Source organism: Carettochelys insculpta, chromosome 1 (genome assembly GCF_033958435.1).
Source record: "Carettochelys insculpta isolate YL-2023 chromosome 1, ASM3395843v1, whole genome shotgun sequence".
NCBI classification, from domain to species: Eukaryota; Metazoa; Chordata; order Testudines; family Carettochelyidae; genus Carettochelys; species Carettochelys insculpta.
This window is the reverse complement of record NC_134137.1, coordinates 150,034,636-150,061,906: the sequence shown is the minus strand read 5'-3', so window position 1 is coordinate 150,061,906 and position 27,271 is coordinate 150,034,636. Positions and strand designations below refer to the sequence as shown.

The 27,271-nt window shown below is 46.3% G+C and overlaps 1 protein-coding gene across 1 annotated transcript in view; it reads right to left on the bottom strand.

Moving 5' to 3' along the window:
* The window catches only part of GRPR (gastrin releasing peptide receptor), a 34,675-nt gene extending 14,705 nt beyond the window's left edge, over positions 1 to 19,970 (bottom strand). The window contains exon 1 of the mRNA XM_074983358.1: positions 19,552 to 19,970. Within this exon, the coding sequence (XP_074839459.1) occupies positions 19,552 to 19,970 (419 nt within the window). The remainder of the gene's footprint in view (positions 1 to 19,551) is intronic.
* Between the last annotated feature and the right edge of the window lie 7,301 nt (positions 19,971 to 27,271).

The following is a 27,271-nucleotide window of genomic DNA, read 5'->3' as shown; positions in this document are numbered from 1 at the left end:
CTCTCCTCTCCTCCATGAATTAGCCCCCTCTCCTCCATCGCACGGCTGTTTCGAAGTTTTGGGCTTGTGTAGACGTAGCTGTAGAGACACCGTTCCTGACAAACAGGCTACAGACTCCATTCCTGCCCGTGCTGGCTAACAGGCATTGAGAAACCTCCTCCTCCATCTGCTGACGGGAACAAGGGGGTTTCGAAGTAGGTGGGGTCCTCTCAAAAAGGACCCCTCTCCGGACGAGCCGCAGGGCAGCGAGCCATGGCAATTTCAAAGTGCTGCGGCTGCCCGCCTGCTAATGAGGCGATTAATATGTACTTCAGCGCTTCATTAGTAATCTTTGAAATGGCCATTTGCACAGCCATTTTGAAGTTTTGGCCTAGTGTAGACATGGCCTAGGTGTTTGTCAGGAGCTGGGAATGGCCCACTTGATGACTACCTGCTCTGCTCCCTCCCTCTGGGGCACCTGGCACTGGCCACTGTTGGAAGACAGGACACTGGTTTAGCCGGAGCTTTAGTCTGACCCAATATGGCTGTTCTAATGCCCAGTGAAACCTGAACAAGTGGAGTCCCTGTGCCATCGAAGGCAGCAAGATATATGGGCCAGTGGTGCACCAGCGTCTGGAATATTCCTGGCCTGGGGGCCCTGTTCCACCAAATTTTGGAGCTGGGTCTTTCACCCTACCCTACCTGACACCCCCACACAGGCCCCTCCCATGCATCCCCCAGCCACTGCCCTGCACTCCCCTCCATATATACCGCAGCTCTGGCTGCTGCCCCTAGCATCTCTTGGCCCCACTGCCACCCCCAGCAGTGCAACAGGGCCAGAACAGTTTATTTCGAGCCACTCACATTGCATGACAGCTTTCCTGTACATCCCTATGTCCAAGGGGAGAGGAGTGCGAGGGAAGCACACAGAAACCCCAGGGCCCCTTGGAGCCTCTTCCAGAAACTCTAAGTGCGGCATCCACCCCCCCACACCTTCTTGTATATCCCACTCAACCCCAGATCTTACACCCTGACCCCCCAGCCTCCAAACTCCATCCCAGAGTCTTAACCCCACTCTGCTCCAGGCCAGATCCTACATCTAGCAGCTGGAATCCATCCCAGATCCCTCACCCCCTCCTGCCCTAAAATTTGCAGAGTCTGCACTCCACCCTCCTGTCCAAGCCCAGAGCCTGCAAACAACACCCAGCACCTAACTTCATCCCAGAGTCTGCATCCCAGCCCTCCACATACACCTGAACTTCTTCCCAGAGTCTGCACCCCAACCCTCCTCAGCTCAGACCCTGGTCCCAGCACCCAAACTCCCTCCCAGGGCTTGTACCCCAGACCTCCTCTTGCCCCCAAACAACCTCCGAGAGCCCATCTCCTAACCCTCCACATCCCAACTCCTTCCCAAAGCAGGGAAGAGTGGGTGGGAGAGGGGTTGGCCTCTGGGCCTTCTGGGCACTACCAAAATGTATGTAAACCTACCACCCCTGCCTGCCTGCCAGAGCCTCAGAATCAGGATAATCACTAAACGCACAGCACTAAGTCGTGTTTCACTGAGAGCACTTCCTACTCTCACCCCTTCTCATGAGCAGTGGCCACTGACTCCCTCCAATGTGCTGTTTGATTGGTTAATATTTGCTCTTGTGAAGTTGAACTAAAAAAAATGTGGCAGGAGAAGAATAGAAGACAAACCTTGGAGGACACCACAGTGCTTAGATCTCTTTGTGCCTCGTGACTAGGGCTATCAGTTTTGGTTGATGTATTCCTGGAGCTTTCGTCACACAATGTAATCTTCCCTTAAAAATGAATCTTTCGTTGCTAAAGACACCACCCTCCTGGAGGGTTGGAATCCAAGCCAGCCTTTGGTCACATGCATCTGGCTGGTCTGACTGAGATGATTGGATAATTATTTCCTGTTGCTACAGTCATTAAAACCACGCTACAGTTCTTATAAATGCTATAGACAAGGGATACATGCGGCAAGTTTTTTTTTTTCCCTATTGAGGTTAACATGTCACAGAAAATATTGGGAAATTGTGTTATTATACCTATATGTGCAAATGCTACCAATAACAACCTCCCCCACACACTAATGTACATTGCAGCTTCAGCAACACAAATATTAGCTAATGTCACACAAACAGCACTAGTGCCACATCTACAAACATAAACAGACTAATAGTTGTATCATAAGAAAAAAGCACCACACATTCTGTTCTCTAAAAGCACTCATTATAACAAATCTTCACACCAGGCACTCTGTTCCTCAACAGCTGGTGTAAATTGGCTTAGCTCCATTGTGCTCTTTTACAGAGTTAAGCCAATTTACACCAACTGAGGATTTATCCCCAGTGTATGAGTGCCCAGATTTCTTTAACTGTAGAGGATTCAGGGACAGTTTTTATTCCACAGCAAGGAATAAGATGTTTCAAGACTGGGTGTTTTCTGTTTTTACTGAAGTGTTACCTATGGCTGTTCCATCCATTGCAAAACAAACTAAGGTGCCTAATCTGAGGCAAGACATGATGTTTTCCCTCAGGATTTAAATCCATTTAGCCCCATTTGTCCTGGTTTCTGTCATTTGTTTAAGGGAGGTAATTCTGGATGTGGTGAGGAAGATGGTGCCCCAGGCAGCCTTTCCTTTCCTTTCCGTTTCATGTCTCTTTGAACAGACGACTCACAAAGGGGCTTCCGGAAGAAGGACTTCCTTCCAGAAGTCCCCCTGGCGGCTGCACTTCTACACGGCATTTTGGAGCCAGAAGAACTGTCTTCCAGACTCCAAATCATGTGATGCTATGCTAATGAGGCGTGGGGAATTTGTGTCCACGCCTCGTTAGCATCTTTCACTCCCTATGTTAGCATGCCACTTCTAAAGGAAATGGTCTGTGCAGAAATGGGCAGAGTGTCTACACATACTTTTCTTCTGAAAAAATCTTTCAGAGGAAGGTGCTCTCCCTCATTTGGGAGAGGAAGAGGGGCCTCCAGAAGAAGTGTCGCGTTCTTTCCAAAGGAATTTGAAAAAGTGCATTTTGCACGTGGACTAAAGAGCCTGGCTCAGACAAACAAGGTGAAAGAGTGCACACGCTGTCAAAACTGGCAGGCTCAGTGGTGTCCCAGACATCAGATGGCACCTTAAAGCTGTGGCAACCCATAACAGGCAGTGTAAACTTGCCTCATTTAGTAACAGTAGCACCATGGTTGTATCACTGAGTGCATGCATTTTCGGTTGTAGTTCCTGAGATCAGTAGTGCAAACATTACGAATCTAGACAGGTTTACATGTAGCGTTGAGGAGGAGCTGCTGGCGATGGTACAGTAGACCCTCGACTTGTGCAGGAATTACATTCCTAGGAAACGAGGCATAATTCGAAATTCATGCAAGCGGAGAGAGGGCAGGTCCACCAGCTCAGCTTGGTCTTTTGGAAGAATTTGAGGCACAAACACATCTGTCTGCTATGACACTTCCTTATTTTCCATTTTCTCAAACTCAGAAGAAAATATACCAAAAACATTAATGACTGGTGCCTCCCAGTCCTGGGGTTGGGACTGGGAAAGGGAGGAGTAACACCAGCTAAGAGGTGGGCATGAGCCCTCCCTGTATGGCTCCTCCCACCTCTAGCCTAGGCCCCTTGCACTCTTTCTATCCCCTCCCCAACCCATGTTTCCTGGAGGGTGGGGGCAGGGGACTCTGGAGCACTGTACTCCTTTTGTTCTGGCGTGTTCCACTGCTCTCCCACACGCCGTACAGTGCAGCACAACAGCTGCCTGAGATAGTTCCTGCCTGCAGGGGCGGTGGGCTCCCTCCCACCTGGTTGTGGCTTCTGGGGCAGCAGCTGAGCGAATCAGAGGGACAGGGAGTCTCTGGCTCGTTAACGCTGTTCCCGGAGATTGAGAAGGGAGCACCTGCTTCTGCCGACGACGGATACGCTCCCGGTCAGCGGGGGTGCTGCATTGCTCTTTTGACCTCCTCTTCCCCCTTCCAGACTTGGCTCCACACCTTCTTTCAATGCCCAGGCCAACTGCTGGCGGGGCACTTGAGCCAAGGGTGCGCCTTCCAGAGTTGCCAACAAGTCTTGCTCCCTCTTCGGTGAAGTGATCTACTGTCTTCTGACTCTCTTTCTTGCTTTCTCCTTCCTGACCCCTGTACGGCTCTTCATGCCATCAGCCATGACATCCTTCCACATCGCCTGGGACCCACTGCTGCAGTCTCAGACAATTGGCCTTCTTGGTTTTGCTCCCACCTGTCAGAGTCCTCTTAGTCTGCAGCTCACAGCAGACAGTAGGTTGGTCCAGAGGACAGGGAGCTACATGTGCTCCAGCTCCATGGGTGCTCTGGGGCTGAAGGACCCATAGGAAAAATATTGGGTGCTCAGCACCCACCAGCCACCTCTTGATCAGAGGTTCAGTGGGGACAGGGAGGTGTTGGGGGAGATAGTGGAGCCGGGCAGGGGTGGGAAGAAGCAGAGCAAAGGCAGGGCACAACTGGGGAAGGGGCAAAGTAGGCAAGAAGAGGTAGAGTGAGGGCAGAGAATTGGGGGATGGGGTGGAGAGAGGATGGAAATCCCCCACCCCATCCCTCAGAGAAAGAAGAAGGCCAGTACCTGTGGCGAGCTAGCCCGGAGAGACCTGGGTTCTACTTCCATCTGGAACTTCCTGTATTACCTTAGGCTGGTGCCTTAGGGAGAGGGTTTTAAAGATATTTTGGCACCCAAATATGCAGCTAAACATTTCGTGGGGATTACAAAGCACCTCACCTTTTAGATGCTTTTGAAAATCTCATTGGATGCCTAAATACCTTTGAAAATCTGAGTCTTGGTCTTTCTGTGCCTCAGTACCCCACCTGCACAATGGAGCTAACACACCGCTGTGTCTCAGAGAAGCTGTGAGGAATAATAGGTTAGACATTCTGAGGTGTTCAAACCCAATGGTGGTGGAGCCACATATGTACCATAAAGTAGTGTGGGAACTTCTCTGAATCTTCTTTTCATCTACTCCCCTCAAATCTCCCGTTTTTCAATGTAACCTTGACCCGGAAGGCTTGGCTGCATTTTTTCCATATGATACTTTCAGCCTGTCACAAAGGGATTCCTGTTTTACAGGTTCATCTAAGGACTTCCAGACCTTTAATGTAAGCATCACCCCTTTTCTATCTTAATCATCTATCTCTGATTGTAAATAAAATACTATGAAAACAAAAAAGCAGTCCAGTAGCACTTTAAAGACTAACAAAATAATTTATTAGGTGATGAGCTTTCGTGGGACAGACCCACTTCTTCAGACCATAGCCAGACCAGAACAGACTCAATATTAAAGGCACAGAGAACCAAAAATAGTAATCAAGGTTGACAAATCAGAAAAATTATTATTAAGGTGAGCAAATCAGAAAGCAGAGGGGCAGAAGGACGGGGGGTGGGGGAAAGTCAAGAATTAGATAAAGCAAAGTATGTAAAAGAGCCCCTATAATGAGCTAGAAAATTGTCATCCCAGTTCAAACCACGTGTTAATGTGTCAAATTTGAATATAAAAGAGAATTCAGGAGCCTCTCTTTCCAAACAGCTGTGAAAATTACTTTTCAGTAAAACACAGACATTCAGGTTATTAACAGAATGGCCCACTCCATGAAAGAGCTGGCTGACAGGTTTGTGAATCAGGAGTGTTTTTATGTCTGTTTTATGGCCATTAACTCTTTGTCTAAGAGAGTTTGAAGTCTGTCCAATATACAAAGCATGTAGGCATTGTTGGCACATGTGGGCATATATGATGTTAGTTGAGGAACATGAGAATGAGCCCGTGATTCTGTGAATAAGCTGGTTAGGTCCAGTGATGGTATCTCTAGAATAGATATGTGGACAAAGTTAGCAACGGGCCTTGTTGCGAGGAAAAGTTCTAGGATTGGTATTCCTGTGGTATAGACTGTGGCTGTTGGTGAGAATCCTCATAAGGTCGGGAAGTTTGTCTGTAGGAGAGAACAGGCCTGTCACCTAGGGCCTCCTGGAGTGTGGCATCGTGATTAAGGATAGGTTGTAGGTCTTTAATAATGTGTTGCAGTGGTTTGAGTTGGAGGCTGTAGGTAATGACCAGTGGTGTTCTGTTATTGGCTTTTTTGGGACTATCTTGGAGCAGCTGGTCTCTGGGTATTTGTCTGGCCCTGTCAAGTTGTTTTCAGACTTCAAACTCTCATAGACATAAACTCTCATAGGCATAAAACAGACATAAAAACACTCCTGATCCACGAACTTGTCAGTCAGCACTTTAATGGAGTGGGCCATTCTGTTAATGACCTGAATGTCTGTTTTACTGAAAAGGACTTTTCACAGCTCTTTGGAAAGAAAGGCTGATGAACTCTCTTTTATAGTCAAATTTGACACATTAACATGTGGTTTGAACTGGGATGGCAGTTTTCTAGCTCATTGTGAGGGCTCTTTTACATACTTTATCTAATTCTTGACTTCCCCCGCCCTTCTTCTGCCCCTCTGCTCTCTGATTTGCTCACCTTAATAATAATTTTTCTGATTTGTCCACCTTGATTACTATTTTTGGTTCTCTGTGCCTGAAATATTGAGTCTGTTCTGGTATGGTAACGGTCTGAAGAAGTGGGTCTGTCCCAAGAAAGCTCATCACCTAATAAATTATTTGTTAGTCTTTGAAGTGCTACTGGACTGCTTTTTTGTTTTCATAGTATAAAGACTAGCACGGCTTTCTCTCTGTTAGTATTAAACAAAATACTGGCTCCCTACCCTGGGGCACAGGCTGAGAGCAGCACTTCTCCTTTGCAAACCCATATTCCCCACTCATGCTGTGCTTCTGTTAAGAGCTCCACATGGGACAGCATGCTTCCTGTATGGAAAGGGGGCAGGAGGTTAGCCCCTCCTTGTACCCCCTAAATGGTGCCCCTTTTGTCTACTGGTGATTGTCAATCAACAGTCCTTGGACGAAATACTGTTCCCACTGAACAACATGGAAAACACTATTGACTTCAAAGAAGCCAGGGTTTCATGGTTTGTCTTTTGACAACTGTTTTATGCAGTGAGGTTTGTGGTCTCTGTCCAGGTCCCCCAGTAAGTGTCATATCTGTATATTTAAACACATCATACCATATGGAAGTCTTAGCAATTATGGCAGTCTGAGCTCCAAGGCCAATAATTGAATGAGCCTTGGGTCAAAAATGGCCTTCTGCTCTTGGGCGTGTTCTGCTCTAGAACTGTCTGTAGGTACTGGTGGGGCAGTGGAGAATTTTTCACTGCTCCTGTTCTCACACTTCCTGTAGTGAGCCACTGTGGCCTCCCGCTGACTCAGAGGCAGAGGAGGCTGCGCAGAAGCCCTGGTGGGCGGGCCCGGAGCCAGAACACCAGTGGCCCGCCCCTCAGAGGGTGGGGCCTAGAGCCAAAAGGGCCAAGGGCAGGGCTTGGGACCCATTAAAGACTGGGCCTCCAGGCAGGGAGGGAGGGCCTGCGTGAGCTCCCCGGCGCCAGGGGCAGAGGGCTTGTCGCCGCCTGGCTGGGCCGGAGGAGCAAGCCCCCAGCGGCCCAGAGCGACCACGGATCCAGATGCCCCAGGAGGACTACCTGGACTTCCCAGACCTGCCAGGACCCTCGCGCCGGTGGAGGACCCCTGCCTTGGAGGAAACCCTGGGCCCTGCCAGCCCGACAAGGGCCAGTGACCACGAGGCCCCAGGAGCGGCCTGCCCCGGAGCTCCGGTGGGCCCCTGAAGCCCCCACGCCCAGGATTGCCTCAGGCCCACTGGGCTACCGCTGCCGGACTACCCCAATGATGTGGACATGAGCGACTGGCCGGAGCCCACAAAGGTAGAAGATTTAGAGGACGCCGACCCCGCGGGACCCCCTGACCAGATGGACTGTGACCTTCCCCCAGCGGAGGTGGAGGTAGGAAGTGGCCCGGGGAACGCTGCCCCAGAACCCATGGCGGTGTGTTGTGACCTGGATCCCCACCGCCGTGGTCGCGTGTAAGCGACCCACAGGGCCCCAGGCCGGGTCGCACTGGAGTGGGAAGGCCTGCGACCCCCTACCCACCTCCTTCACAGGGTAAGCCCTTGTTCGGCTTGTGCTCCAAACCCTTGTCCTGCTGCCCCGCCCCAAACTGAGGCTGGGCTTGTGCTCCAAACCCATGTGAACTGCTGCCCGCCCTGGACTGAGGGCTGTGCCGGGCTTGTACTCTAAACTGTGAACTGCTGCCCGCCCTGGACTGAGGGCTGTGCCGGGCTTGTACTCTAAACTGTGAACTGCTGTGCCACCCTGAAGGAAGGGCTGGGCCTGTGTTGCAACCCTTTTTGTTGCTGTGCCGCCCTGAGCCAAGGGTGGGGCCTCTCAGGACCGCTGGTGTGGCTGCGGTCCCCTCCGGAGTTACAGGCACTGCCCTAGCTCTGGACTCCTACACTTCCTAACTATGGAGGCCTGCACTCTGCTTTAGTCAGCCTGTATGGTACGGTGCACAAGCACCACAGTCACTCAAATGACAATTAACAATCCAAGCCACACCCTGAAAGTCCAGATCCTGCATTCTTCATGGTTGAAAGTGGATCTGCAAGTATCTAGAAATAACTGTAAAATGAACAAGTCTAGGGGGTAGGAGAGATCCTTTCTTGTTTAGCTAATGGCCTGATTAAGCTGGAAGAATCTTGGTTAGTGGTGATAAAAAATTAGAAGAAAAATACAGGTTAATTTAAAATCCCAGCCTGAGTGTGCAAGGATGACATTTAGAAAAAAAAAAAGAAACATTTTTTTTTACTTGTAAAATATGCAGATCTGATATGGAATCAGTGAAAAGCAACCCAATGGACCCCCTGTAATTTTTAAAACCACTTTTCAAAGAAAAACATGACGGTGCTTGTCCATTGCTCAGGATACATCCATATGTTTGTATATATTGATGCACGGCCATCTTTCATGATAACATTCTTATGACTTTCAGCTACACTCTGTTCTGTTTCACATGGATTCTCATGCCTCCCTCATCACAGTAGAATTTAAAGCCCTGATGCAGGGTCTCAGAGTTAGGTGCACAAGGCCAAATTTTACAGTTCCAGTGAGAGCCACAGAGCTGTGTAGGTGCCTACATTCACTCAGCACTTAAGTTTTCATGGGTAAGACCTCCCTCAGTGCCAAACTTTCTGCTTCTGGGAATGTCCACTGGTGCCTCAGGTGAGGGGTCTGGAGGATTACCTCCTGTGTAATTCATGCCGTTTTGAGACCCATAAACCAGGGGAAGATGGGTTCTCACCTACCTAACTCATGTGCTTTAGGTATGATCACAGGCTGCCTGCTGGATAGATTCTCAGTTAAAATTTTCCTGGAAAAGGCAGAACCCCTTTAAAAGCCAGTGGGAGGAATAAGTGGCCATTTTGTAACTTTTCATTCACAGGTCCTATTGACTGAAAAGGGACGTGTATGCATTTGTGATAGTGGAATTGGGTCCGCCGTATTTAAGCCATCTGCTTTAATTGGTGCTGTAATCAAGATACCAAGAAAGTTCATGCTCTTTGCACTCTTTCTCTTGGTGCAGATGGACAAGGGAGCTGAGCTAATGCAAACGAAAATCACAGTTGCTCTAAGGGTTTGTATTATGTTGACGCAGTGGAAAGCAATACAGGATGTAAGATTTTGTACACCAAGCAAAAGAGATATGCATATCTACATGTGTACCGTGCCTGCAGCACAGTAAGAACTATTCAAAAGCAGTCATGAGGAAAGAATTCATAAAGGGCCCAATCCAACTCCCATTACAGTAAAGACTTTTCATTCAATTCAGTGAGAGCTGGTCTGACCTGAAGCCATTCAGCAGATTGAGATTTTCTTTTCTGAATGGGAAGGGTTAACGTTCAGCAATTGTGAGGCAACCATTTGGTAAATTTTCATGTGCTTGAACAAGCAATGTTTTGCTTTTTCAGAACATGGTTTACTCAGACTTTTCTAAAAAGCTTCTGATTACTGAATAGAAAATTATAGCACAACAAGCAAATTATCTGAAAACAGTGATTTAGTACCCTGGAAACAATACATAACTTATGAAGTGTTATTGCTAGATTGCCTGGAATAGATTCAGAATACACATGCATATCAAAGTTTTACAACCCATGCTAAAATAATATCAAACTTTTTTCAGCTACAAAAGATCAAACCTTTAAATCAGTAGTTTGGAAATCCAATCTGAATATATGTAGAGATACACATCTCATAGAGCTGGAAGGGACTGCAGAGCGTCCCCTGCCCTGTTGGTAATGCCAAGCACCATCCTTTTTTTTGTAATTTTTTTCCCGTAAACCAGTTTACCACAGACCCCTAAATGGCCCCCTCAAGGATTGAGTTCACAACCCTGGCTGGGGGGGCGGGCTAATGCCGAAATGACTGAGCTATCCCTCCCCCCCGCAGTTGAGAGAAATGTAAATCATCCTATGGTTTTATTTCACTGTGGCAGGTTTTATTTTAATCCCGCTTTGGACACTATATTCCATTAGTAATAAAATTGGACAGCTGAATGGCTCTTCAGGCATTACCCTTTCTTCTGATATTATTCATACAATTTCAGGAGTGGGCTCCCGGTTGTGAATCCCAAGCAAAGAAAGCTGCCCAAGTCCCTTTGAGGCCACCTTCCTATTGGTTATTTTAAGATAGCTCCTCACTTAGCTTGCTGGGTTTTGTGAATTTAGAGTTTTAGGTACCTAACTCTCCCCACACGTTGTATGCAGAATCTGGGCACCCATGTGAAGGCTGCGGATTCCACTCAATGTCAGGGCACCTAAAGTTAGACATTACAGTGGTGATCCTGAGTTACCGTTGTAGGACTAGCCCAGGGATCACCAACCCCCAGCACAGGTGCCAGGAGTGGCACACAAGCCAATTTTCATTGGCTCCCCTCCTCCCCCAGGCAGCCTCAAGCTTGCTCGAAGCCATGCGGCAAGTGGCTTAACAAAAGACCAGACAATGCTACCTACCACAGCTAACCGGTAAAGCTCTACATCTTCATTTATTTATTAATGCAGCTGTTGTAAGTAGGCCTATTAGTGACTTGAAAGAGTATCACTGGCACTTGGATCATACACAGAGGTCAAAAGGTTGAATTTGTGCCTCAGAAAGATTGCTGACCCCTGGTCTAGCTCCTCACTGTATATTCATACCTCCTGAACATTAGTGTCTCACATGCTGTTGTAGTCTGTAATTATGCAGTTTTCTGAAAGAAGTGAGTGGCACACAGCACTGCAGTCTTAAATATTAGCCCCTTGATAACCTAGGACAATGCTTTTCAGCCTGTGGTCCATGAAGCCCTGGTCCACAGACTACGTCTAAGATTTCCAAAGGGGTCTGCAATTCTCTTTGACATTTTTAGGGGTCCGCCAATGAAAAACAGTCGAAAACCACTACCCTAGAATGCTTAAAATAAATACGTCATTTGCAAACTCAGTGCAGCTACATTTCTTTCGCCGTTGTTGTTTGAAAACAAGATTACGGTGCGACTGTGGGAAGATGAAAGGCTTGGATTGTAACTCACTATACGCAAACCTTGATATTGGTTTTAACAGTCTCTGTGGAAAATGGAGTGCATGTATTCAGTGCTTGGCAGCCCAGCTCATTCCAATACAAAATATAAAATACCTGTCCGCCTCACGATCTGAGGGGAAACTACAGATACAAACCAACAGAGGAACACCCAGTGACAAGGACAATTAAGTGAATTGGCTTTTTTTCTTAGTTCATGAAACATCTCCTACACAGTCAGTTTTGACTTCTCTGGATGGGTTAGCATCACACGTGTGCTCTTGCCACATGGCCGTGTGAAGCACACGCCCAAGCAGAGCAACTCAGCATCAGCCCTTGTGTGGGATTTAATAAACAGTAGCACAAAAACTCCTGTCTTTGGCCAGGAGCGAACAATAACCCAGATGAGTGGCCTCCCTACAAAAGGGTTTATTCACAAACTTTTGAAAACGCACACATCCTCTTTGACCTTTCTCCCACCACACAGCCACTTCCCTGGTCTTTTGTATTGAACAATGCTGCCTGATAGGTCACGAAGCACAACTTCAGATACTCTACACCTTTGAACACTTTCCTATCTGCCTCTACAGCCCCACAGAGCTCACAAGAAACCAGAAGCTGTCCAGGTAGATACAAAGCCAAACTGTACTGGATATACCATTTCGTGCTTATGCCTAGCTCAGATGAGCAGATGTGTGCACAAGATAATCAACATGACGCCGTGTTCATATTTTCATTACCCTGTCTTTGTGCTCCCTCCCTCACTTGTTTTCCCATTCACACGTAGTGTCTTGATTTTAAAGTCGAGGATAAAGAATTTACTATTGGTTTGTACAAAACCTAGCACAATGGGTTTATGGCCCTGATTGGGGCCTCTTGGATTTGCCATAATATAAAGAGTAAATAAACAGTAAAATGTAAGTAGCATGACCCATCTCATCCTGTTTTCCCCAAGCCCATATTTAACTGATTCCTGTCTACTCTGATCACACTACTATTCACACGACAGGCCTAAGAGTTTAACGGATAGTTTGTGAGATGAACCTTTATGGCAGTGGTTCTCAACCTGGGCTCCATGGCCTACTGGAAGACTCCAAATCATTTCAGGGAATCCACCAAGCAGGGGTGTTGGGAGTCCCAAGCCCTGGCAACTGAAGGTCAGAGTCCCAAGCCCCAGCATCGTGTGGGTCAAAAGACCTGAGCCCTTGCTTATGGGGTTAAAGCCCAGATCCAGCACCCCATGGGGCTGAAGTCTGAACCCTGGCACCCCATACCCCAGCTTAAACCTCCTTCAGGGCAGAAGCCCTGACCACCAGTGTCCTGCTGGGCAGAAGTCCTGAGCCTGGAGCCCTGAGCCCTGGCAGAAGCTGCCCCTTGAGGCTGAAGCCCTGGTGCCCTGAGTCCCAGAAGAAACCTCTCTATATGTCGGAAGACCAGACTCCCTGCAGGGCTAAAGCTTAACCCCTCCTACTCTGTGGAGCTAAATTCCTGAGTCCTCCATCCTAACCCTCCCCACATATAGCTGAAGCCTGGAGCCCCCTCTCGCCCCACAACTGAAGCCCAGCGGCTCCCCATCCCTCTGGGTCATGGAGTTTTTATAGTAGAGGTGGCTCCAAAAGAGAACCCCTGCTTTAGGCCATACCCACTTTTAACCAATTCATTTTGGGGAGGGAGGAACAAAGGTTTTTCAGACCTCCCCCGACCCCAAGCTTCTCCTGTGGGAGAAACAGCTCAGAAATGTGTCCTGGTGTTAGTTTTGCAAGCAACAATTCAATTGTCTAATTAAGCTGTAAATCACTGCAATGCAAATCATTGGAGGGGTTTGTGTGAATGTTAGTGAAGTTTGGCATTCACACCCTAATTTGCAAACATTCCCTTTTTTACACCCGGGAAAACTACCACTGAAAGATTTAGTAAGGTAATTATTTGCACAATGGACATCTGTATGGTTACATCTACATGGGCAGCCTTTGTCTACAGAAGTTGCAGTACCTCTGTCGACAGATTCCATATACACATAGGCCGTGTCTACACTAGCCCAAAACATCGAAATGGTGGCCATTTTGAAGTTTACTAATGAAGCGCTGAAATATATATTCAGCACCTCATTAGAATGCTGGCAGCCGCGACACTTGGAAATTGATGCAGCTTGCAGCCATGCAGTTCATCCAGACGAGGCTCCTTTTTGAAAGGAACCCACCAACTTCGAAATCCCCTTATTCCTATCAGTAGATTTGTATAGCCATTTCGAAGTTTTGGGCTAGTGTAGACACAGCCATAGAAGCAGATTGAAAGAGCACTCTGCTCTGTGGACAGGAGTGTCTACATGAGCACTCTGTCAACAAAACACAGTCATCAGAGGAGCTATTCCTGATCAGGAACAGGAATAATGCTGCCGAATGAACAGCTGAGTGTTGTCAACAAACTCTGCACAGAGCACTTTACCCAGGCAGACACTCTGGAGTTTTGTCGACAAAAGGGCTGTTCTGTCAACAGCAGCTGCCCTTGTAGACGCAGCTTATCAGACCTATTATTAGCAAGCAAGAATCCCTTGCTTCCAGTCTTGTGCTTATTCCTCAAATGTTCTGCTTCTTACACTACTGATCTGCTTTTCTCTGTGGCCTGTCACAACTGATCATACAACAGAGAAGTTCTGCTCATCCCAGTGAACAAACAAGCGGCTTACAGGTCATAAACTTCATACCAGTGTCCCAGAGAACTTTCTTAGCAAATGCTCAAAGGGGAGAATGTGACTGAAGAAAATATAAAACAAATGGACCTTGCATGCCAAAACGCAATACAAATGCCTCCAAATCAGTTCAAATAACTTTTCAGCATTTAAATCGCTTCACTGACAACTCATTGCAGTGACATTTTTTGAATTTCTAAAAGATTCCAGATCTGACAGGAGACCAGTAGAATGGATTTTTCAACAGAGTGGAAAGACATGAGAATGATTACATGAGGTGATGAGACTACAGATTAACTGATGTTAAAGCTAACTTCACAAAACCAGAGTAGTGTGAACATTTGCACATGAAACATAGCCTTTAATTTTCTATTCATGAAAAAAGTTGGAAAAAGTCACATTTCATTGCTGTAGTTTCCATCATTCTTACTGTTGTTAAATAGCCACGTAACATGGCAGGTAGCAAAAAAATGTGTGTGTGTGTGTGTGTGTGTGCATGTGTGTAGGGGTAGTGCTTCCCAGGTTAAAATGTTATTTATTGCCAAGTGCTGCACTATGCTGCTGATTGACATGCGCTCTTCCTCTGAGCACAGAGTGTGTTAAATTGACTCATTCAATTATTCCATCCTGAGCTTTTTCCTGCTGAAAGCTGTATGAAGCAGCTCAGAAGTAGCAGCATAGGTGAGAGCAGAGAAGAGCTCTAAAATGGGGAGGCATCTGAGTGGTAGTGGTCATTTATCAGAATTTCCGATGAAGGCACTCAGGAGAATGGGTTTGAATACATCCTTTGAACATTTCATATATCAACTTATTCAGATTGGGTGGTGACTCCGTGAAACTGCATTCCTCCAGACCTTCACGGCCATTTCTACATTTTGCTTTCATCAAACCTCTCCTGGCTGATAGGACCAGTGTGTTTGGAAATTGAGAGAAAATCAGTAAAGTAAATAAATACATGAAGTTCTCAGTGGTATTCAGGCTGATTATGTTTTCTGTAACTCTTCTGGATTGTCTTCTAGAAGCAACTTAAAACAGTGTGGTGGCTCACTGGTCAAACATCTGAGATCCCCTATTTATTCCTTTGCCGAGATTTGCATGTCATATTAGCTCAATGTAAATCCCAGAGCAGGACTGCATCCTCCACAAAAAAATCTGCAATCCTTTTTGCAGTCTCCTTAAAACTCATCTGTGCCATGATGCCTACAAAACAGGGTGATGTGACAGCTGCTTATTATCCTGTCACACTCACGTCACTCCTTCCTCACCTCCAATCTGTTTCTTGATTCTATCCACCCTCTGTCACTTTATGCTTAGTTTGCAAGATAAGACTGGGCAGGGACGCTACATTTGTGTCTACACTACAGAGTTCTGTCCACAGAAGTCACTGTCAACAGATATTTCCCAACCGAATCTCTGTCCGCAGACCACGTCTAAACCTAATACAGGCTCCCCCTGTCAACACCCTCTGTCACCAGAGAGCAGCCAGACTGCCCAGCCCTCTGTCAACAGAACCGCCAATTGGAAGCTTTGCAAATAGAGCTACCCAATGAACCAGAAGCCCTCTCTGTCGACAGAGGGGCCCCCCAGAACATCTACGCCATTTTTTTGTTGACAGAATCTGTTGACAGAAGCGCTGTGCCTTCTACGGTCAAGACAGAACTCTGTGGGGAAAACTGCTGAATTCTGTCGACAGATTCCCTGCAGAACGCATTTCCAGTGTGAATGCTCCCTAGTTTTGTTGACAGAAGGCCTCTTCTGTCGACAGAACTCTGTCGTGTAGACCCAGTTTATATTTATTATTATGATCTGACAGTGGCTAGTGAAATGGAGCTCTGATCCCTAATAGGGGCTTCTAGGCAAAACTTCAGTAAGCAATAGTAATACAGGTTGAATCTCTCTAATCCAGAACTCTCTCATTTGGCAACATCCATAATCCGGAATGATGTGAGTTAGCCAGATGACTGCTTATCACGGGTGTGACCAAGTTTCCTGTGGTCCCATATAGTTTGTTTCCAACTGCCAGTCCTGGCTCTCAGTGTTCTGTGCTGTTATTTAGCTGTAATATACCCCAACTGTCTTCTGAGAGCCCAGCGAACCGTGGAAGTGTGGATAATGTGCTAGACAACATTGATCTCCCATCATCTGGCAAATTCTCTCCTCCATCACTGGTCACATCCTGAGGGTGCTGGACGAGAGAGGTTCAATCTGTGGTATTTTTTCTCTCGACACACTGAGCAACTTCGCTTATTCTGAGAAACACTAGGCCTGAGTTTACTCTTATCAGCAGGACCAACAGCCACCTTGGGCCCTGGGGCAAGATGCATGTGGGAGGAGGTGAGTTCTGAGCCCCTAGAAGGGACAGGGCCTTGGGCAGAAGGGACAGGGTGGGGCAACCAGCCCTCAGCACCCACAGGCACCACAGCTTGGTGTTCTGTCAGCGATTCAGAGATGCCCAGGTCTCCTGCCACCAGTGCTTCCGCAGTAGCTCCCCTTGCTGGACTCCCAGGGCAATTCCATCCTTTGCCCCTCCACCCCGCCCTTGTCAGCAGGCCTGCCTATTATGCAAAATGTGAATTGGAAAAAAGAAGCTTGTGGTGCTGTGACAAGCCCCCTCCACTAGAGCCATAGAAAGGGGCTGCCCCTTGCACAGACTGTGCATCTGTTCACACTTTGGAGCTCCACAGCTGGGGTATAATGGGGTAGTGGCATTCAGAGTCTCCTGAGCTCCCCGTACTGACACTCAGATATCTGGATGCGTCCCTCAGACTTGCTTGTCTCTAGCATGGCTGGCAAGCCTTGGTGGGATCCTTGGGCCGTGCTTCTCCTTGAAGGGGCTCAGGTGCCCAGCTGAGTGTCATGGACTAAGCTAAATCAATGGGGTTGGGATGCCTCTCAGAGTAGACCGAGAAGTTCTTCAGAACTGTGACCCTCCTAGTCCTTCCTTGTATTCTTTGATAAATACTGAAATAGTTAACAAGCAAATTGGATGCATTGGGCTTCAGTGGTAAACTTCACTGTGATGAATAACAAAATTCGTACCCCTCAGAACTACTGTCTCAGACTGGCTGCTGGTTCAGGCAGAGATCACAGCATTGGCTTACAGATGGCGCACACTTTCTTTCTTTCCAGCTTTCTTTCTTTCTTTCTTTGCACCCAGGAGGGCTAGAGAGGTTTGTTGTTGTTGTTGTTTTGTTTTAATGATTCTGCACGTTTGAAATTGAATTCTAGAGCATAAGCTGACAGTCTCCAGAAATTAAACTTTAGATGGGTTAGCATATGCAAACTGGCCAATATGACCCCCTGTTGTTTTGCAATGGTGTTCCAGTAGCACTGACAATAGCCCAAATAAAAATCTTTGTGAATGAAACAAAGAAACGGTTGCTGGGTGATGCACAGAATTTAAGTTTCTTCACTCTAATTAAGGGACATACCAGTCTCGTGGACGCAGCCTCATACAGGAGGTTCAAAATCTACCTCAGTGAGTGGGCAGATGGCCGTCAGAAAGACAGGCTCCTTAGTTCCCTAAGTCATTTTCCCAAAATGAAATTTCAGTGCAGTGCAATTTCCACCTCTCAGTACAGCACGATGTGCAAATGACTCTGAGCTTAAGTGTGCAAATGACTCTGAGCTTAAGTGTGCTTGAAATAGAGCATTTCAGTCTCTGGAAAACAGCTTGCTACGGCTGCAGTTTTCTGCTCTCTTCCATTGCTCCAGCAGTGTCTTGTGTTCACAGGCTGTTCAGTAAAAACATCTGCACTGTGTGCTTTTACTAGCATGTGATCAGATAGCAGAAAGTCTTCCCCTTGCTGTAATTTCTTCTTTTCAGCGAACTCTAATTTTCCTGACATGTTTTCTATTAAACCAATAGAATGATACTGTTTTCCGATGGCTTGTAGAGAAAAAAATACTATCGTGAGTGCTGTCCTGTAACATTCCCAAAGAATTCTGAGAGCTGAAGAGCCCAGTTGCCTGGCACAGAAAGTAAGAGCACAGGTGCATGGGATTCTGTGCTTGTGCATTAGTATAGTTTTGCTAGTTATCTAGCTTCCTTTTTCTTCAAGTGGTCTGAAATGTATTAGATTCATTAGGGTGCATATTTTACCTAGGACTGACACTAGCACTGGTGTCTTCGTTTTGTTTTGCTTTGTTGTTTTCCAGCTACAAAGAAATTGTAGGAGTGAATATGTAAACTCCCTTTACAGTGAAATGAAAATATTCCTTATGTGTTTGAAGGAAAACCCAATCAAACTGTTACATTGTTAATTCACCTATGCACAGAGGCTTATATTTGGTTTCCTTATCAACAGGAAAATACCATTCATGATGTCTTTGTGTGCAGAACAAAATTGACACCATTTTTCTTATTGGAAGAGATGGTACTGTTTATGAGATTTCAGAACTTAAAGTAGGTGTAGCACTATTCATTGATCTATTACTTCAATTATGCAGCACAGAGTACAAATAAGACATTCTGGGCTGTTTGGTCTGGCATGCGTATATGTAAGAGCTGTACTACAAGTGAATTCTTGTAATCTATCGCAAAGTAGGCTGTATCCTTAGAAGTAATGTTAGAATTCAAATGTCTAGAGATTAAAGTTTGCAAAATTGATTCAAAAAGCCTTATGTTAATCTAAAACAGCTTGATTCCTACATCAACAGCAGTTTCACAAAGTCAAACATTTATATATATGTTTAGAATGTTATAGCTAATTTTTACTTTTTACTGACAACTAACTGGAAAAACATATTTGCCAGAAATCATAACACAGACCAGCTTTGATTACAGGAGGGCTAACCAGGAAAGCAGGACAAACTTATTAATAGGAGAATCCCTGAAAACCAGGTCACTTAGGTGTCTGGTATGGATTTAGGTCCCTAACATCAGGCATCTAATTTTGGATATTTTGAATATACATGATAAACTATTGCTGCAGATGAAATCAGCTATGTGAAAACTGAGCAGTCAGAGAGAAAGATTTCACCTGTGGTGAATTGCTCCTTTAGTCTCTTCACACTTCTTGAAATATGAGCTAGAGAAAACCTGGGACTAAATCATCTTATTTAAAAAACTTGAGAATACACCTTTGGACAAATTATCCTTCACTAATGGATAGTTTTCTCACCAGACTTTTTTCTTTGTTTCTTTCTTTCCACATAAACTAAACATTCTATGTTAACTAATTTGTAAAAAAGGCTCAGTGGCCTCAGAAAATTTCCCCCTAACATTTGTGCTTGGAGACACAAACACCAGAAATAAACTGCAATTGCATTTCTCTGCTATGTTAAATTGGGAACAGCATATATTTTACCAATCTGCATTTGTAGCTGATATGGCCTGAGGGTCCATAAAAGTCTAGCTCACATTTCAGGATTTCGGTAGGAGGCTCACCTGTCTGCTGAGAGTGCTGTCAGTGTGAAGACTGACACCCCCACTGAAGTGAGTTGTATAAAGGGGATAAGTTTACATCCAACCCGGCCAAAGAGCCATTCATCTGCAAGGTACCTGCTGGCATCCACAGGGACACAGGTCACTAAGAGGAGTAGATCTCCCAAAGCCAGGCTGGAGATGAACAAATTAGGGACATTTCTCATGGACTTCACAGTACAAAAGATCTTAATCAACGTGATATTGCCAATAAGACCTATCAAAACAATGATCCCATAAATAGTCGGAATGACATACAGGAAGCCTGGGTACAGCCAATCATCACTCAGAATGGAAAAATTTGCACTTTGATTCATGGAGATGTTGCAAAAAATAAAGTTATCCACCTCCAAGTCTAGAAGAAAACACTCTTCAGTAGCCATTGTCTGAATTCAGTTCTACTGGCAGATGATTTTCTTGTTCAAAAGTCCTCACACAAATCTTCTTGAGATGAGTTTTGTTGCTGAATTCTAGCTTTAAACCAACAGAAGAGAATTACACTCATATATCACTGTGTGATAGGTCTTTTAAAAGAAGTCACCGAACAGAACTCCTTCCATAACGTGGAATCAGTTTGATCTGAGAACTTTTCTCCTTGTCATTCACGTGGCTTGCAGACAAGTATTATTTGGTTCTAAAAAGGCCATTTGCCAAAATAAGTGACAAATAGACACAAAGTGTTTCCAGAATCCAGGCTAGTTAAATTCTCAGCTTCAGCACACTGCTCCTGAGCAGCGTTCAGTCTGAATGACATGAATTACATTTTGCAAGAACTTTTGATTATGGCTGTCAAACTGCATTTCCCAGTCTCTTCCAGTTCTCAGAACCTGCGTCTGTAGGCTTCGTTTAAAAGTGAGGAAAGGGAACAGCTCTTTAAAGCACTCAGATCCTATAGGCAGAAACCTCTGGACGTCAACACTCTCCCTACTTTGCAGGAGGATAGCAAGCTTGCTTAAATGATTACCATAACAGTATGGAAGCTGCAGGCGACTGCTGGAGAATGCCAGCCACCTGCTGGACAATTTAATCATTGCCCGAGCACGAAAGATGTCACTGTTAACTCTTTAGACCAATAAAACTACTCCATTGTTGCCTTTGTTTATTTCAGTATTATAAGCCAAAAGGGCTTCATTGTCTCATTTAATTCACTTTTGGATGTAGTTCAGGGGAAGCCTTAAAAAGAACACTATTCTGTTAGCCTGCGTATACCACCATTTGGCCAGCAATTATATCCTAGAAACAGAGCGGTGGCATTCTAATATTCATTCTGCTTCAACCAGATAAAATAAAGACATCCCCCAAGACATCTCCACTGAGCTTGACCAATTAAGACAAAATCAGTATTGTAGTTATTTAGGTAGATATTATGAAAACAAAGCAATTGCTGTAAGCCAGGGAGCTCGAAACCTGCACCTTAATGGATACATTGCTAGAATTCAGGAATTCCATGGCAACCATGGGAATTGGTAAATGTTACTGTTTAACTCAGGAACTTCTATTTATGAGGTGCCTTTCACGCTGATGAGCCAAATGCTTTTCTTCTATGCGATGCATACATGGAACAGTAATATGCACGCAGATGAATCCTCGAGCTGATGTATCTAGGTCAATACAACTATTGCAGGTGCTCTTTCTTATAGATTAATCGAGGGATCATTCTGACTAATTCCTCAATGCTTTACAACAGAAACACAACTCACAGCATGAGGATCCTTTCTTCTAAATAAATGGGCAGTGAAGTTAAATCACACTACAATATTCAATAAGGTTATGTAATTTGAAAGATGCCCTTGCAACTGGTTGTGACTAAAAATGCACCTGTATTCACACCTGCTAGTGTCATAATCTTTGTGCAAAGTATGCTTGGGAGCGATCATTTGAAAACTAATAACTTGCTTGTCAATAATATCATGGTGAAATGTATGTAGGGACATTATTAATAAAGTTATTGATTCTCCTTGTATGCTATCGTTAGCACTTGTTCCAACTCACAAAGCCCTGCTTGGAAGAAAGGTGTTATGAAGGTCTATCCCAAACAAAATGACAGTGACAGTGTAAGTTACATGCAAGTGATAAACAGGGTTTTTGAGACATGAAGAAGGAGGCAAATAGCAGAAGGCAATGAAATTTGCATTTCAGCATACATGGGGAGCAGACAGACACAGAGCCCCCTTCATCACTGGGCCCCATGTCGTTGCCTTTATTTTTGAATACACTTGGTTTCGAGCGGTAAGGTGCAGAAGAATCCACTTCGGAATGAGACTGAACTATAAAACTGAGTCACAAAGCCACCCCAAGGTATCTCTCTCTTTCTCTTTCCCCTAAGAAGACAAAGTAATCAGTTCTATGACTTTGGGGAGAGTCCTGATCTGAGCTTTCAGTGAGCAATGTTGCTGGGAGCCTGTAGGAAAGATTTTACCTTGAACCAAGTCTAGCTCCTTAAGATTGAGCTGCTAGGAAGCATTTTATCTTTATTTCTCTTGTAATAATTTCTGACTTGTATACTTTGTACTTGTACTCACTCAAAGCTATTGCTTTGTCGTTAAATAAACTCATTTCCTTTTTAATCAAAACTAATCCACTGCTGTGGTAGAAGAGACTTGCCTGGTAATTCCCATTAATGTAGCAAACCATTGAATATTGACCCCTTTGTGGGGAGAGTGGGCCTGCAAGATTCAGACTGCCCTGCTCTGGAGGGGGGATGGACAGTGCAGAATACAAATTCTGGGGGGAAATCAGGACTGGGAGTGTTTTGGGGTCACCCTGCAGTAATGACCCAGGCTGGTGAAAGCCAAAGTCTGACTGGAGAGTTGCTGACAAGCTGCTAGGGTCAGAGCTGTTGGGCACTGGGTGTGAACTGCAATACTGGAAGGTTGTTTGTGAGTGGCCCAGCTTGGTAATTACAGCAGCAAGACGCCATGGGGCACCCAAGGTTACGAGGCAGGGGGTGACACAGTCCCTGACTGGTCTGGATTATATTCTGAAATGTGACACTGGTGGCTTTGCAAATAAAGCAACAAGGTAACAGGTACCAGGATTACAGGAGGGGCTCAACATTTGTGAGGGTCTGGTGTTGCAAACCCTCACAAATGTTGACTTTGCAAGTATGGAGAAGCTGCAGCTGCCAGCACCCCCCACCTGGAGCCCTGGCTGCGGGCACTCCTGCCCACCGTCCCAGCAAGGGAGCGGCTGCCAGCACTCCCTGCCTGGGGCCCCAGCTGTTTGCACTCCCCGCCCCGGAGCCGGAGGGAAGCAGCAGCCATGGGCGCTCCCCATCCTGGAGCCCCAGGCTCACAAATACTTGAATTCATGAACCTGAAGTTTGCAAATGTGGGAACGTTACTGTATGCACAAAAAGGGACAGGTGAATCCATGAGTGGTGGGTATAATAGGAATGGGAAGGCTCCGTCTGACGTGTCCCCGACATAGTCCACCTCCAAGTCCCCTCCTGTCTGCTGTTCCCTGCCAGAGGCTAAGGCAAACAGGCTGGAGGCTGTGCCACCCATGTCACCTGTCCTGAACAACAAAAGTTTTGTCCATCAAGGGCAAGTGTAGACATAGCCCTAGCGTAGACTGCTATCTTGTGTCCCAGGGGAAGGCACGAGAACTCCCCTTCAGCCAGACCATATTGCCTCTGGAGCTCTGTGACAGGATGGGACATATGTCTCTGTCAACCCATGGAATGCTTCTTGTGTGTGAAATATGATTTGTGGCTGTCATCCCTTTGGTAGCAGTCATCTGGAACATAGTAAACAGAATAGACTATGCCCGGGGGAGCTAGGGCCATCTGCAATTCAATAGCTCCACTCTAGTGGAACAATTGCGTTACTGCTGGCAGAACCAGTCCTCGCGTTCTATGATTCTATGAAATTGAAATGTAAGGCATTTAGCTCGATTTAACCACGTGACTGTCTTCACTGTAAAGACCATTAGCTCAATTTTGGGTGCAGTAATCTTGAGATTACAAAATCACAGTTACCTGACAGGTGTAGCGTCAAGTTTGAATTCAGAAGTTTGATTAAATGCAAGTGTGGAAACGCCATGTCTTAAAAGTGAATTCATTAACCCCCAGAGGTGTCCCGTATATAACCCATAATGCCCCTGTCAATGCTCTGCTCTCCAGTAACATAAGAGCCTGAATTTCTAAGCAGGAACAGCGAGCCTTTAGCTGTGGGCTCGTTAGTATGACAGCCTGAGAAATTGCTTCTTTCTTTCTGTGCTCTTAGCAGTGTGCGTATTCTACCCATTCAAATAGCCCCTGCAGGGAGTTTGTGGTTCTGTCTGTACGCTTGCTATTTTTTTCTGCACTGCCTGGTGCCAGCCTCTGCTCCGTTGTACCACGTGTCAACAAGGCTGTGCTGGGGTTGTGCTTGTTTAACACACTGAGAATCTTCTTCTCAGCGATTTACATTTGTGTGCGAACCCCCTTCCCACCGCCACAGGCACCACACAGTCTGGGTCTTTCCCATGCTCAGCCACATCACATGGGTAGCCCCCAGCCCAATAAAAGGATGTGCCTGCTGTTCGGTGCTGACAATGCTGTCAGTTGCACATTTAGGGCTCCAAGAGAGCAAAAGCTATTCTGGGCTTTGCTGCTGCTGTGGGGAAGTCTTCCCTGGCCGTTAAGATACTGGGGGCTTTGCTGCTATGGGGAAGGACCACCTCAACTGGCCTCCAACTTCTGACCCCCCCCCCCTTTGCCCATACCAGGCATCGCTACTGCCCGGGAAAAATTTCCCCCAGCAGCTAAGGGGCTTCCTGCTGCCGGGGGAGGACCACTTCTCCTTGTCATCCAGTGACTCTCCCACCTTGGCCCAGACCTGGGCTTGCTGCTGCCGGGGAAACAGCTCCCCCAACAGCTAAAGGGTTTGCTACTGCTGGAGAAGGGACAGCTCAACTGGTCATCCACTGACACCCCCTCACACACACTTGCCCATACCTGGGCTTGCTGACACTGGGGAAAAGTATCCCCCAATGGCTAAGGGGCTTGCTGCCACTGGGGAAGGAACACTTCAACTGGCTGCCTGCTGCACCCTCTCTTCACCTATGTCAAGGCTTGCTGACACCAGGGGGAAACCAAAAATTCTCTTTTTTCCTGCACTTTTCTATCCTCTTTCTTGTAACTTTAAAAAGCAGTCCAGGACCCCACATTCAGACTCTCCCCAACACCAATTGTGGTGTATGGGGAAGCCAAAAATTCTTTATTCGTACATTCTGCTCAATGTAAGAAACATTTCGGGCTCCTGCATTATTCTCAAGGATCACATTTCTGCAAGGATGGGAGGTGGGATACTCAGTGAATGGCCAGTTGAGAGCACAGTCATTGCATGGAAGCGTTATAGTGCACTGGAAAGCCAAATACCCTTTCCAATAATAACACAATAAATGGGGAAACCAAAAATTCTTTCTTCCTACATTCATCTCAATTTAAAAAACGTTCTGGGCCCCTGCATTATTTTCAGGGAACACACAGATGCAATCATCAGTGGATGGCCAGCTGAGAATACAGTCACTGCAGCTGTGTTGGTAGAGTAATGTGTGGGGAAACCAAAAATGCTTTCTTCTAATTTTGCATGTGTCTGCATTATTTCCAGGGATCAACATATTTTCAGGGATTGGGAGGAGAATGAGGAAAATACAATGTGGGAAGATGATGTCAAGCCCAGCGAGCATACCCAGAATGCTACAGGGATGAGGGAACTGTGGGATAGCTTCCCACAATGCACTGCTGTAACAGTTGGTGTTCACCAATTTGTGTGTGGCAGCAATGACTCGACTTTTTTGGGGAGCACGGTGTGAAATGAGGATGGTCAAAATCGAACTTATAAATTCCGGTATTAGAAAATCGGTATAAATAAATTCGATTTTATCTTGTAGTGTAGATGCAGGCAGTTAGGCAGACTTTTTGGTCTAATGTGGACCGGACTTTAAAGTATAATCCACAGTACCTGCAAGGGCAGAGCTCTGCAAGAGCTTGCCTAAGCAACACAGGCTGTGTTTACACTACAAGGTAAATTCAAATTTAAGGCAGTTAGCTCAATAGTACCACATGACTGTCTTCACTGTAAATACCTGTAGCTCAGTTTAGGAGCACTAATATCAACGTCATAAAATCATGGGCACCTGATGGGTATTGTGTCAAGCTCAAATTCAAAAGTTCGTTTAAAAGCCAGTGAGAAAGCGCTGTCTTAAAGTTGAATTCATTAGCCTCCAGAGGTGTCCCATATGTAATCCACAATGCCTCACAGAGCTCTGCTCTGGCCGCTGCTTTCCAGGTGCACAGGAATTAGGTAACAGGAAGACTGTGAATTTCAAATTGCGACCAGGAAGCTGTTGGCTGTGGGCTCATGTTTGTATGACAGGCTGACGAGAAACGGCTTTCTTTCTTTGCTATTAGCATTGTAAGCCCATCTAGCCATTGCAAATAGCTCCTGCAGAGAGTTCATGGTTCTGTCTGTACACACAGTATATTTTTCTGCACTGCCTGGTGCCAGCTGCTGCCCCAGTACACCACATAGAGTAAGGCTGTTGTGTGGGTTGCGCTTGCATAAGAGACTGAGAAACTTCTTCTCAGTGGTTTACATATGTGTGTGATCCTCCTCTCTGCCCCACAGGCGCCATGCAGTCAGGGTCTTTCCTGCACTCAACCACGTCATGTGGGTAGCCCCCAACTCAATAAAAGGACATGCCTGCCATTTGGTGCTGACCATGTCCTTCCTGGCTTTGGCGTGGTTAGGGCTCCAAAGGCAGGAAAGATTTTTGGGCGCTTGCCACCACTGGGGGGGGGAAGTCTTCCCCAGTGGCTAAGGTATCTGGGGGGACTACTTCAACTGTCCCCCACCCTAAATATACATTCAGGGCCTTTCTGCTGCATGGGGGGGCTACTTCAACTGGCCTCCCAAAAATATTTCTGGGGCCTTTCTGCCAATGAGGGGACATCTCCCCCAGTGGCTCAGATATCTGGGGGGACTACTTCAACTGGTCCCCGACTGAAACCCCCTACACCACAGCAAGGACCCAGCAGTCTTGCTGCCCCAGGGGGGGAAATGTCCTCTAGCAGCTAAGATATTCAGGGGCAGTGGAACATTTCAACTGGCTCTGTGGCCACAGACCTCAGCCCACCCCCACCCCCGCCAAACACATTTTCAGGGACGTGCAGCCCATTGCAGATACCTGATGCTTTTTGCAAAATCTTTGATATTTCAGTTATAAAATCCTTTTCCTAACCTTTCCTCCCCTCTCTCTTCTTGCTTTGACCCCGCCCCCCGCCAAAACCACAGGGAACAGTGGGGGAGGGGCAGTTGAGATTCCTGTTTCCATTATGAGATTTCACTGCCATCCCCCATATTGGCAATGTCTGTGTACTGCAGAGGGAAGACAAAAATCTTTCTTTCCTAGCCTTTTCTACCCTCTTACTTTGCACTCCTTCACTCAGGGAAGAGTGGGTGGAGGGCCAGTTCAGAATAAAGACTGTTATTTTCAGGGATCAGATGCTATCAAGGTGGGACGGTGGGGGGCAGTCAGTGGATGGGCAGCTGAGAACACAGACTGTGCATAGAAGCTGTATAATGAACAGGGAAGCCAAATACCCTCCCCTCAGCAACTCTCTTTTTCAGAAAACTTTACTATTGTAACCCTTCTGCCAGAAGGAGTTGGCAGCAACCAGGGCTGGATTCAACATCTA